Source organism: Cricetulus griseus, chromosome 2, assembly GCF_003668045.3.
Source record: "Cricetulus griseus strain 17A/GY chromosome 2, alternate assembly CriGri-PICRH-1.0, whole genome shotgun sequence".
Taxonomy (NCBI): Eukaryota; Metazoa; Chordata; class Mammalia; order Rodentia; family Cricetidae; genus Cricetulus; species Cricetulus griseus.
The window spans coordinates 178,512,413-178,526,063 of NC_048595.1; the positions used below are offsets into that span (position 1 = coordinate 178,512,413).

The window sequence follows — 13,651 nt, forward strand, 5'->3', positions numbered from 1 at the left end:
TTTGGCAAGGGGAGAGGCTGTGGTCGAGTGAGACAGCGGTTCTACTGGGTAAAGGAGGAAGAGGTTAGTGATGGCCTCATTTGTTTCTGTGTGGGCCCAGAATAGCTGGAGATCAGGAAGTCTACAAGGGGCAAGGCCTGGAGCAGGAGGGGAGAAAAGGGCGTCAACTTGAGACACTCTTTACAGAACAGGTACAAAACAGAACACTTACACCTTCCCATGCTCCATTCCGAAAAGATTCAAGTGACGAGGATGCCACTGCTGACTGTCACATGTGACAGTGTCTTGGTGGTTCTCTCCATACTCTCTCTTCTGTATATGTGGATATCCATCTCTAAAAGGAAATTAGTTGTCCGGACTGGAGTCAGGGTGGAAGAATCAAGAGTCCATCAAGGACTTCTACCAAATAGAGAACCATTTCACTGGCTGGCTGAGTCGATGCCTACTCATTCTGGAATCGTGGAGCAGTGCTCTATCTTGTGGGGACCAGAGGCACCCTACTAGATAGGATTTGGTTTACTCTGAGTGGTGTGAACTTAGGGAAGGCATTTCACAGAGCCTCTGCTTCTCTACTTGTAAGGCAAAGGACAAGTATAGGTCTTCAGCAGGGCTTGGGAGCACAATACAGGACAGTCACAGAGGCCCCAACCCTTCCTGTTAGATCTGCAGTTGATGCCATTTATAAAGCAGGCTGTGAGGATGCAGGATTCCTGGTCAGTGTGAAGCTAATGTAAGGGTTCCCTTTGATAGGAATCCCTAGCCAGGCTGGATGACACAGAGGCTGTATTTTTCTTTTGCTCTGTGGAGTTTTGCTCCCCTTCCTGGTTTCAGGGAACCAGTAGCCTGAATCTTGGGATTCCTGGCAGTTGATGTTTCTCTTGGATTTGGGACTGTCATCGAAAGCCAAGTTTCTATAATCTATAGACCAACACCATCTGGAAAGTAGGAGTTGGCTTGTTTGTGAAGCTCTTGGGAAGGAAATGTACTGACAGTGCAGAAGAGATCCTGGGAGGGTGGGGTTCTATACCCTAAAGTAGGTCCTCATCCCTCCTTCTCATGTGATTTTTGCTGTTTAATAAAATATGACCATTGTCTGTCCAGCATGGCCTCTCCAGTGCACACCCATTTACCTTCCTACCCCTGTACCCTGTATTCTGCTCCATTCCAGCAGACCACAAGTAAACCATTGGTCTTTAATGGAACCATACTATGTGTGCTGTTAGTTATTCAACAAGGATATTTTGGATCCTGAAAATGCAAATAAACATTTCATGTAATTTGGGAACCTAGCAAGTCCTTCATACAAATCTCTAATTTTGTCTCCTTTTCTTAACATAAAGTACCAAGACTAGCCAACAAAATATAGAGAAACCTGATGGATAAAGTTAGCAGCAATGATCATGAACTAGTTAGATGTAGCACATGGGCATCTTTCAGAAGCATAGTGATGAGCAAGGCAAGTCAAACAAACACCTGTATGGTTACTACTCACAGAAACAACATAAAATAGTGGTGTCTCTGGAGGGAAGGGTTTGTGGATGTGAGTGATTAGATCACAAATATTTCTGGGATGACTGGAGGTTCTCTACTTCTAGACCTGGCTGACTGCTACACAGATGTCTATTAAAATAGTTTAAGTTGGTTGTTCATCTGTGTCTTATGCACTTTTCTGCATACATTCCATTACGAAGATCCCTTCTTTAAAGTTACTTTCAGTCCCCAGAGACAACAAAAATTTGAGAAGTTAAATACATATTACAGATAAATCCATTACGTTACACATGAAAAACAACAAGCTCCCATGTGTATTCCAGAGGTAAAAAAGATGGAAAGTATGAGAAAAGATACACAGAATGAAATGCAGCTCAGAACTAGCAACACTTTGTAGCAGCAATGGCAAACAAGCCATGCGTTGGTTCATCTGAGCCTGGCTGCAGAGGGAGCACACAGAACCTGGGCAGACACTTCTGGCCTGTGACAGGTGCCTGTGACGGTTTCCAGAGAAGCCTCAGGTGCAGGTCAGTGAGCTAAGAGAAGACCTTTCTGTAGTGTGGATGACACTGTCCAACTAGCTGGGGATCTGGGTGACTGGAAAAGGGGGAAACCACTTAATCCCTGATTTCCAAGTTCTGAAGTACAGATTTTAGCTAAAAAATGGCATCAGACGCACTTTGGTTTTGCTGTTTCTTTTACAATGGCTTGTGTAAGAACAACACTTAAAATGACCATTTATTAAAAGTCACAGACAAGACTATAAATTTTTTTTTTTTTTTTTAAAGACAGGGTCTCAGTATGTCTTGGAATTCACTATGTAGCCCTGGCTGGCCTCAAACTCATAAGAAATCTGCTTGCTTCTGTCTCTTGAGTGCTGAGATTAAAGGTGCGCACCACTATATTCAGCTTTCTGTCTGTTCTTATTTCAACCCTATTACCAACTTTTTAGTATTAAAAAGGCTGGGTACTGGCCGGGCGGTGGTGGCAGCTGTGTTCATAGCAGCTTGTTTTGGGCCCACTGATCCTCTGACACATGTGGGGAAGCATAGCTGTGTTCTCTGACTGCCCACATCCGAACACATTCAGCTACCATGGAAACTACAAAGCAAGGAAAAGTATACGTATCCCAGGATTCATTTACTGGGATTTTAGAGCGCCCTTTCTTCCTCAGAGCTCCTGAGTGGTGATGTTGTGCTAGGGGCTGCTGTGTTTTCCAGCATGAGCTCCCATCCTCTGAGGGTCCTGAGAAGGGTAGTGGATTGGTCCTGGAGCTCTCATGAAAGGAGGTGGCGGTCCCATTGGGTGGAACATATGTGGTCCAAAACCTGATGTGGAAGAGAAAAAATTAGGCTTTCAGTTCCCTTGACAACCTTTCAAACCTCTGAATCTTTCTAAGATCAAACCCACCTACACATACATCAAGGATGACATAATGTTAAGTAAATGTCAGTGCACAAGACCTGCTTAGGAATATCTATCTATATCCCTTGGTTTTTCCCCTCAGCTCAAAAAACTTCAGACTCACGAACCTGTTAGTATGTCACCTGACTGCCAGCTACTAATCAAACACAGCAAATCCTACCAGACAGGAGTCAATCAGGATGTGGGAGACCAGAAAAAAACCAGGCCCTTGTCAAGATCCTTTCTGTCATTAGCCTCAATGGCTGATTCCAGAATGGAAATGACTTTCTTCAAACATATGGGCTCACCATCAAAAGAACACTAGCCACCCACTATTTCCTATATTGTTCACACTGTCATGGACATTCATATGGGGTGCTACCACTTGAACTCTTTATTAGTGGCTACTGACATGAAAAAGAATAAGAGCCGAAATGTAACTCGATTCCATGACCAAAACTCCATGTCATTCATATGACAAGTCTCTTTGTAGCAAGTTTTCTGGCGAAAGCAGTGGTTTACTGATTCCCATCCTGATATAATGCCCACATCCTGCTGTGGACAGGTAACAGTTAGGACAAAATTTACAATGAGAAACAGACTGGTGGCAGATGCCTGCAGTAATTCCTATCCTATGATAGCTATGCTCAGACTTACAGAGTGGTGCCTTTCCTCTCCTACTCCAGAAGAAGAGGAAAACATCAGGACTCTCCACCTATCAGCTTTGCCCAGAGCTGCCTCAGATTCAACTCAGGTGCAGGACTTTTACAAGGCCTTCTCTGGGCCAGGAAGGAAGAAGGCAATTACCTGGGGGTGGAGGTGGGGCGATCCCAGGGGGTGGGGGCAGGGCAATGTTCACCACTGCTGGAGGGCCACTTGGGGGCAGGTTGAAGTAGTTGGCAGATGCCTCCTCTTCTGCAGCAGGAGGAGGAGGTAGAGCTGGAGAGGAAAAAGACACTTAGAAGGGAAGACAATCAATACCGTATTTCCACCGATTATATCCTGGGTTTGTTGCACAGCTGACAGAGTCTGGCCTCTTCTAACTGAGAAACCCCAGCCGACTGGAGTTTCTATCAGCAAGAAGTTTGCACTTACCCCCAGGAAGTCCTGGTACAGGCTCTAGCTTGATCCCAGAGTCTGTGGTTCCATCCTTCTCCTTTTCTTTGCCTCTGGCTGCTTGGGATCTGGAGACATACATGCACAGGAGATCAGCACCCTGTATGGTCTTCTTTAACACCACTGCTTAACTCACTCCCCAGTAAAATCGAGTTCCACCACTCCTTCCCCTTTTAGCAAACATTCTTTTCCCAGAGATGACAAAGTGTAAAGTGGTTGAAAGCAAGGTTTTTTGAAGGTGGAAATATCTGGGTTCAAAACTGTCATTGGCCAGACAAGGTGGCCCACACCTTTAATCCCAGCATTTAGGAGATAGAAGGCAGATTTTTATGAGTTCCAAGACAGCCTGGTCTAGTGAGTTCCAGAACAGCCAGGGCTACATAGAGAAACATTGTCTCAAAAAACCCAAACCAAAACCACTGTCACTGCTAGAGAAGACAACTTTCATGTGCGCAGAGAGTGCCCAGCATACAGAAAGCACTCCACCAAGGGAGCTGCTATCAGCGTACTCCTCTCTGCTTCCAAGATATTATTTATCCCTCTTATGCAGTCAATTTCAATCTTAAAACATTTATTCTTCTGTTTATCCCTTTCCTCACTTCTCCAGCTCAGGCTGGAGGGGACAACCTAGGTCAATCAACTGAAACCCTCAACATCTTCCTTTGGCAATCTGGCATTATGCTTGGATCATAGTGGCTGGAAAAACATGAACTCCAAAGGAGCAGGTTATCAGAGCAAGACCTTAAAAACATTTCTAAAGTAAGATGCTTCCAACAGTCACAGAAATCAAATACTAAAGAAGGGGGATGGAGGGATGGCTCAGCCGTTAAGAGCGATGGGTGCTCTTTAAAGGACACTGGTTCAATTCCCAGCACCCACATGGTGACTCATAAATATCTATAACTCCAGTCCTAGGAGATCCAACACCCTCTTCTGGCACCAAGCACACAAGTGGTGCAGACATACATGTATTCAAAACATCTATACACATAAACTAAAATATAAACACTAGAGAAGGATCAGGCCCTGTCAAACCTGTTTATCCAAGGCTTTTGCATCCAGATGAAAACAGTTTAGAACAGTCTTGTTCATACCTTCCCCATTTCACATTGAGTCTGCGGCCATTCACGATGAGCTTGTTAAAGGACTTCTCAGCAGCCACCTCAGCAGCCTGCCTGGTGGCAAACTGGATAAAGGCACACTGCTGCCTCTGCACAACAGTGATTGTTCGGATCTCGCCGAACTGGTAGAAGTGATTTCTGAAGGAACACAGGCCAAGGAAAACAGGTTAGCAACCCAGACACTGCCTCTTAAAACAGAAATGGCCTACGAACTAAACAGGTGGCCCCATGGACATATGCCTGTCTTTAGGTTTTCCTTGTACCTGGCCCTAATGCAGGTGCTACTTCTTGGAGATAAAGGAAAATTAAAAAGAGCTCTCATGTATCTCTGGATTGTTCTTGTGGAGGAGGGGACGGGTTTTACTTGGTGACTTAAGAGCCATACTTTCCACTCCTAGTATAAGGCACTGACAAACTACAGCTATTATGGTCTGTGAGTTAAGACTATTTTCACTTAAGATGGAGCCTTGTCATGTTACACAGGTTAATTTTGAACTCATGGGGTCAACTGATCTTTCTGCCTCTGCTGGGACTGTAAGCAAATGCTACCATGCCCAGCCATGAACCAAGAATGCTTCAAAAAATGTTTAAGGGTTGAGGACTGTGTGGCTCAATGGCACTTGTCTAGTATGTGTGAGGCCCTCAGTTCAATTCCTAGCACTGGAAAAATAAATGAATACAAATATTGAATGAAATAAATAAAAAAATGCTTAAAACTGAAAGAAGGAAGAAAGTGGAAGACAAAGTAGAAAGCCAGGCGTGGTGGCCCATGCACAGATCCTAGTACCAGAGAGAAGGGAAGATCTTGAGTTTCATGCCTCTAAGCTACAAGACAAGACCCTGTCTAACAACCGTAAATAAATAGATATATAGATATATAGATAGACAGATAAATAAATGAATCAAACAAAACAAGTCAGATCTGGTGGCTAATATTTATCATCCTAGTACTCAGGAGGTGGAGGCAAGAGGATCAGGAGTTTAAGGTCATTTAAGTTCTCCAGGCTAGGCTGAACTGTAGGAAACTCTGTATCAAAAGCCCTAAATGAACAAAAAAGGAGCAATATTCAGAAGAGATCACAGGCACCCCACTGAACCAAAGTATTTTCTCTAGTCCTTTTATAAAAAGCTAGCTGGTCCTGGAGATTACTAGCTCAATGAGATAGGGTTTGACAGAGACAGATACCAAGGTCAGGAGTTTCTTCTCTACATCATTTCACTGGAAAAGATATCTCATCTAGTCAAGCACAGACTAAGCCAGAAATACAAATTAAATCAGAATCTTTGCTAAAAAAGCAATAATTAAACCAAAAAAGTTTCAGAGTCACAGTGCTCACTACCCTTCATAACAATTGGATGCGTATGCATGTGTTTTCATCCTTTAAGAATTCAAACTAGGGGCTGGAGAGATGGCTCAGCAGTTAAGAGAACATGCTGCTCTTGGAAAGGACTAAGTTTGATTTCCAGTACCCATGGAGAGTGGCTCAAATACCTGTAACTCCAGCTCTAGGATGCTCTAACACCTATGGTCTCTTTGGGTACTCGCAGCCACTTGCACAAGCCTACACATACATCACACAGTAATTAAACAAAAAGAATCCAAATTGACCACTAGGCCCATATTTTATTTTCTGATACAAAGATGAAAAATCACTCTTGAGAAATGCAACTATATTGGCATCATAAAAAAGAATTTTAGCTGGGCGGTGGTGGCACACACCTTTAATCCCAGCACTTGGTAGGCAGAGACAGGCGGATCTCTGAGGCCAGCCTGGTCTACAGAACTAGGACAGCCAGAGCTGTTATACAGAGAAATCCTGTCTTGAAAAACAAAAAAACAACAAAAAAGAATTTTATAAAACTTTCAGTCAGCATTCAAATCAATGATAGGATGGCTTAAAAATGAACCTGACTTAGAATTATATTTGGTGGTGCTTTTTGCAAACTATTTATTTCAATGCAGTTAAAAGCAAGGAGAGTTCTGAAATGATGCCCACAAACCTGAGATCTGTTTCAGTAATGGTGTCTCCCAGACCACCCACATAAAGAGTGGTGATGGTCTTATCCTCTGGTGGGTCTAGACGAGGCATAGTTGAAGCCCGCTTTAGAAGCTTATCGGCTACAGGGTCATTAATTCCATAGTACCGGTCTTTTATATTCTGATCAGCAAGGGGGTCATCTGGATCGGTAGGCTTCTCGTGTCTGAGATTCACAAATGAAAAAGCACAAAGTTGAAATGAACGGAAAAATGATGACTCTACAGGAGCTACTTAAATGCTTTTCAAACTAGAAACCATGTCTATACAAAAATACTGTTACTAAACAAAAACAAATACCAAGGGATTACTATACCACACAAAGACTTCCTAATCATCTAAGTAATCCACTTATATTTGTTGTAATGGAATCTGATTAAAGCTATGGACTTTACCTCAGAAAAAGGCCATATATTTGGGGGAGTGGGGAGATTTATAGCTAACAAATCATTAGCTGGAACCCCCAATTTCTGCTGTTTGGTAGTATTGGCTGAAACAAAAGTAGCCTGCAGAAGTCTGATCTTATTTTGACTTTTTAACTATATTTTGCTACTCAAACAACTTAAACGATGACACTAAATTATCTTAGAAACTTCAAGGTCAGCATGTACATTATATGACATAGCAATTTAGTTTCTCTTAGTCATTAAGGAGAAAATATAATTTAGCTAGGCTCCTGTAAAATACTCTACATGCAAACCAGTCCATAAGAGCTTTAGATGCTAAAGCATGAGTTTAAGCTAGAGTCTCCCACTAATCAGCTGTTGGAAAGAAAATATAGGAAGTGAGGCTCAGTTCTTACCTGTATGGACACTCCTCTCCTCTCTTACATTCTCCTTTCACCCAGAAGGAACAAATGTGAGGCCGATTCCTTTTGTAGTATGGTGTGGTCCGGGCCAATTTGAGCAGCATGTCACTGGTAGATGTAGCTTTTCCCAGCATGCCAACTGGTCGTGTTCCATCAGAGTTAGAAATCTGCATGAAGAGATAATTTTATAGGCTATCAATTCATTAGGATTTTTATCAAATACAAAACTACATCAATCACAAGGCCCTGGATTCAATTCTTAGCACCACATATCCCAGCACTCAGGAGGCAGAGGCAGGCGGATCTCTGAGTTGGAGATGAGCCTGGTTCTAGGACAGCCTCCAAAGATACAGAGAACTCTCCCTCCTCCCCCAAGAAAAAGAAAGTGGCCACAGGACCAGAAAGTCTAGTGTAAGATTGTGTTTCCTAGAAATGGCATTGGGTAAAAAAAACAAAAATAAAAACAAATGAAATGGAAGCTACATCCATGATATCCCAACAATATAGCTGCCTAAATAAAGACATGAGTAACAAATATACTAATATGAGGGTGTGTGTAAAGGAACATGCCTTTAACGCTAGTACTTGGGGAGAGGCAGGCTAAGCTGTGAGTTCAAGGCCACCCTGGTCGACAGAGTGAGTTCCAGGATAGCCCAGGCTACAGAGAAACCCAGTCTCAAAAAAAAAAAAAAAAAAAACAAAAACAAAAACCAAAAAAACTACTAATTCAAAAAGAGGAAATCTCATAGGTTCCATCCTTAGACAAAGAACTACAGAACTACAAGCAACTAATGACTGCTGAGACAGAGTCTCTTCTGGGGATGAGCCCCTTAAGTTATCCAGTACAAAGTGGTCAGCCTTGAACTCATATGCACATAAGCCACATTAAATGGACTTAGCAGGCTGTATTTATGTTTGCACACTGAAGTACATACACACATAAACAATAATAATCAAAGAAAAAGAGGCTATCAATGGGGGTGTTGGGAGGGGTTGGAGGGAGAAGACACCGGAGGGGTTAGAAAGAGGAAGTGATAGAATTTTATTTTAGTTAAAATAAAAAAACATACTTCTCTTTCCATATTTTGTGTGTAATATTCTTTGTTGACATCTGATTTGGGCATGTCATCTTTAAATGACAATCCTGCATCACGAACTTGGATGGGTAGGCCTGTTACAAAGAAATGGAGGAAAAAAACATCATATAGATTTGAAAATACATTCACACTGAATAGGTACATAAACTACAACATCATCCTTCCCTCTCTTTCCTACTTGGTGGGGGTGAGAGAGATGGTCCAGTGGTTCAGAGTACATACTGTCCCTGCACAGGACCAGAGTGCAGTTGCTTATAACCATGCAGGGTGGTTCGCTGTAACCCCGGCTCCAGAAGCTGACACTCTTTTCTGGACTCTGCCCTGCACTCACATGTGCACTCCACCCCCACAGAGATCATCCACCCATTTGGTGACAGCTTACAATATTTTAAAACCAAACTGTTTAGCACCATCAGGCTAATGACTGCTATATACCATCCTAAGAAACTGTCCAAATTCCTGTGCTGTCAAGGAGTTTGGTGAGGTGAATGTTTTAGAAAATCATTTCAAAGAATAGACTTTAGCCACTGCCAAATAAGTTTGGTATCTAGCTTTACCAAATTTACTTAAAATCCACATAACACAATGGTTTATTGTTAAATTGGTCTCAAAGGACCTATGGATAGCATTACATTAAAGGGTCACTGTACTCCAGGCCTGAGTGCTCCTGACAAACATGAATAATATTAAACAATATGTAGCCAGAACACTCACACTCTCTCTCTCTCTCTCTCTCTCTCTCTCTCTCTCTCTCTCTCTCTCTCTCTCTCTCTCTCTCTCTCTACTTTTCCTTGCTGGTAGATCACTTTTTTTTGGAAAGGAAAGTAACATTTACATAAAAAAAAAATGTCCTAGAAGCAGATTGTTTTTGAAATAGTAGCAATGCCCAGTCCTAACAGTATGGCTGAAACAAAAGTCCACAGCATAATTAGCCCAGGAACTTCTGGTTGGGACTTTAGTTGTGATTTCTTCCCAATTGTTCCTGAAGTTCCTACTACTGCTCAATAGGACTTCACAGCAGGCTAACTGTGAATTTATGCCTGGGAAAAGCAGATCACATCGGACATTCTATGGTGGGATCAGAACCAGAGATGGGGAAGGAGTGGGAGACATCAGGCTGGTGTCTTGTTCAGGTTACTTATACACTTTCAAGTCTAGTGGATGTGGCAAACATACCATACTCTAGGTCTAATAGGCAGGTCTGACAAACATTCTTCAATTTACTGCAGGTTTGACACACTTCAGTCTTCTTGAAGCGCATGCGGACCCCGGGGCACCAACGAAACACTGTGAATGGTCTGGCACAGATCTGAACACACACCAAGAACCACAGAATGTTAATGGTCCTGACCGCACTCAATCTGGATTTACTAAGTATAGCGAGTTGACTTTAGCAACCACCTAATGTATATGTCAGCTAACCCTCAATTCCATTTATTTTCTCTTTTCTAGGAGTTAAAAAGCTCACAAAGTACAAAAGTAAATATTCAGAAAGTCAAGTCCTCCTACCTAAAGGCAAACATAAAAAATCAGACTATCTTTTTGGTGAGGAACAGGGAAAGCGAAGCAGAAAATATGTCTTTGAGAATACCGTGACAGCCCCAACCCTCCTCCTTAGGTGAAATGCTGTGTAGTCAAACAACACTGGGCACACAGACTCATGGTCATCAGTGCAGACTCAGAAACCTGCTTATGAATCTACATTAGAAAGTGTCCCTTTCTTATTTCCCATATTAGTTGTCAGCCACTGAATATATCAATAACACATGAAAGCTGTGAGCATGAACTCTGAAGCAGAAAATATGTCTTTGAGAATACCGTGACAGCCCCAACCCTCCTCCTTAGCTGAAATGCTGTGTAGTCAAACAACACTGGGCACACAGACTCATGGTCATCAGTGCAGACTCAGAAACCTGCTTATGAATCTACATTAGAAAGTGTCCCTTTCTTATTTCCCATATTAGTTGTCAGCCACTGAATATATCAATAACACATGAAAGCTGTGAGCATGAACTCTACTGCAAGGACCTCAAAACTTAGTAAGTACAAAGCCAATTTGGTAGAATAAAGGGAAGAAAAGGGATAAAGAAAATGAAATAGCTACTTCTTAATAGGCACACTTACTTTGCATTCTTTTCCGTATTTTTCTTTGGTCTGAAATAGAAAAGAACTGGAATTACAGCAGAGAAAACACAACCAAAGAAACTTACCCAAGTGTCTGTTTTTTACCCCTAAGTACAAAACATGCTATGTGTCTGGAGATCCCTAGCACTGCCAATAAAGGTAATCAAACCAAACTGAAATCATCTTTTAGTTGGGGGATACGATAAGAAATAATGTAAAGGTTAGATCTGATTGTCAACTTGACATAACCTAGAATGAGCTATCTAGACCACATCAGCCTGTGGGCATGTCTCTGGAATCTATCTTCATTTCTATAGTTGATGTGGTAAGATCCAGCCTGATTGTGGGCTGCACCATTCCCAGATTTCGGACCCTGAACCAAAGAAGTGGCTTAGCACTAGCATGTACACATGTGTTCATTCTCTGCTCTTGACTCGAATATAATGTGACCAGTTGCTTCAAGTTCCTGTTGTCTGACTACCCCACAATGATGGACTGTAACTATGAACTGTAAGGCAAATAAATCCTCTCCTAAGCTGTTTGTGTCAGGGTCTTTTATCATAAGCAAGAGAAATGGAATTAAGACAGATATACCAACAAGGTCATATTCTTGGAAGAGTACATGGGCCAAGCAAGTATCTTCTCAGATACTTCTCAAGTATCTTATATTTACTTCTGGCTCTCAAGAACTAAAAATCCTAATGGAAACACCATATTTTCTCTTACACATGGAGCCTAGCGTTCAAATTGTGCTGTGTGTGTGTGTAGATTATGAACCTAGAAAAAGGATCCTGTTGGGCAGTGGTGGTACATGCCTTTAATCCCAGCGTTGGGAGGCAGACTGGCAGATCACTGTGATACTGTGAGTTTGAGGTCAGCCTAGTCTACAGAGTGAGTTCCAGGACAGGCTTCAAAGATACAGAGAACCCTGTCTCAAACCACTCCCAGTAAAAGAAAGAACAGTCAACTGGGGGAAATAAGAAAACTAGCCAGAAAGGGGCAGGAAGAAAAGTAGAGGGCAGTGGAAGAGGAAATAATTGAAAACAAAGTATGACATATGTATGAAAAATGACAAAATGAAACCCATTACTTTGTATGATAACCTAGATAAATAACTAAAAAAAAAAAAAAAATCAGCTGGGCGTTGCTGGCCCACGCCTTTAATCCCAGTACTGAATGGCCTGAACTCACAGAGATCCACTAGCTTAAAGGCTGGGATTTAAGACAATAATCTCCTGATGGTGGCGGCACATGCCTTTAATCCCAGCTTTCAAGAGGCCCAGACGTATTTCTGTTGAGTTCACGGCCAACCAGGTCTGAGCTCGTTCCAGGATAACCTCCAAAAGGTACAGAGAAACCCTGTCTCGAAAACCCAAAAAGGTATACTCTCCCATCAACAGACCTACTTTCTAGGTAGATGCTCAACAAGTATTAGCTGTTATGTTACAGCTCCTACATTACAGTATTATTGCTCAGGGTCTAGGAGAGGACTACGGATGGCATTACCTTGCAAGTTGTCCTGTACTGCGGGCTAGTAAAAGAGCATCAATTCTTCTAACGGCCAAGAGAAACACTTTACTATCAGCATGCAAGGACCACAATGTATTGTACAGTTAATTCCCGCCGCACAGGCAAGCACTCACCATTCGTATATAAGGGTTTTCTCCAAGACACGTCTGACATAGTATGGGGAAGTCCTGGGGAAAAAAATGGGAAATATGGTTGAAGATCAAGTCCCGAAGACCCCGCTCCCTCAGTCACATTCTGGGGCGGGGAAGGGTGCAAGGTTGGCAGGAGCCCCAGCTCCGGCACTGGCCGCGGAGCGGGAAGGGGCGCTGTCTGCACTTCCGGCAAACGGAAGAAAAGAAAGCATCTGGGAAGTGTGGAGTCGTCGGGTGGACAGCGCTAGTCCCGGGACCCTGCTCCGCCGCACGAGGGCTCTCCTCCCGCTGCCCCGCCTGGCTAGGCCGCAGCGCGGCTCTGGCCGATGCCGCCGCAGCCCGGGGTATAGTCTCCCATCCCGCCAAGCCTCTCAGCCCCCGCGTCCTCCTCCGGCGCGCACTCACCGCGTCCTCCCAGTTCTGCCTGTTGTAGGTGTTGGAACCCAGAGAAGTCGCCATATCGGGAGTCCCGAGGCAGCGCCGGCTTCCGATTCGGGAGACCGACCGCCACAATCCCGGCAGACTCCGGACGGGCGCCGCGCTACGTATAATTTGCGCGCCGAGGGGCGGGGCCTCGCGTCAGAGCGCGGCTGTTCACGGCGCTTCCGCCCTGCTGCCTAGAGCGCATCCTTGCTGCCAGAGGATAAAGGAACGGATGGAGGACCACCGACCGAGGCTGGGGTCCACACGCGGCCTTTAGTAGCCCTCCCGTTGTTACACTTAGAATACAAAAATACAGAACGTCTAGTAATTTTACTGTAGAAGACAACGAATCACTTTGGTATAAGGTTGG

The 13,651-nt window shown here is 43.4% G+C and overlaps 1 protein-coding gene across 1 annotated transcript; it reads right to left on the reverse strand.

Annotated features, from left to right (window-relative positions):
• Positions 1 to 1,179: 1,179 nt before the first annotated feature.
• On the reverse strand, positions 1,180 to 13,423 carry Rbm22 (RNA binding motif protein 22). The gene is made up of 11 exons (XM_027402835.2): positions 13,264 to 13,423; positions 12,841 to 12,894; positions 11,198 to 11,227; positions 10,250 to 10,382; positions 9,047 to 9,147; positions 7,971 to 8,143; positions 7,134 to 7,334; positions 5,106 to 5,270; positions 3,991 to 4,079; positions 3,703 to 3,834; positions 1,180 to 2,819 (listed from the first exon to the last, which is right to left on the reverse strand). Exons 1-11 carry the CDS (start codon positions 13,315 to 13,317, stop codon positions 2,689 to 2,691), a joined length of 1,263 nt encoding a protein of 420 aa, XP_027258636.1. The 5' UTR covers positions 13,318 to 13,423; the 3' UTR covers positions 1,180 to 2,688.
• Between the last annotated feature and the right edge of the window lie 228 nt (positions 13,424 to 13,651).

Bases quoted from the DNA above. Each gene is read 5' to 3' on its own strand.
- Rbm22 (XM_027402835.2), bottom strand. From the start codon at position 13,317: ATGGCGACTTCTCTGGGTTCCAACACCTACAACAGGCAGAACTGGGAG. The intron at 8,144-9,046 runs GTATGTTTTTTT...CTCTTCATGCAG, and splicing joins CACAAAATATGGAAAGAGAA to ATTTCTAACTCTGATGGAAC. The intron at 7,335-7,970 runs GTAAGAACTGAG...TGTGAATCTCAG, and splicing joins GGAGAGGAGTGTCCATACAG to ACACGAGAAGCCTACCGATC.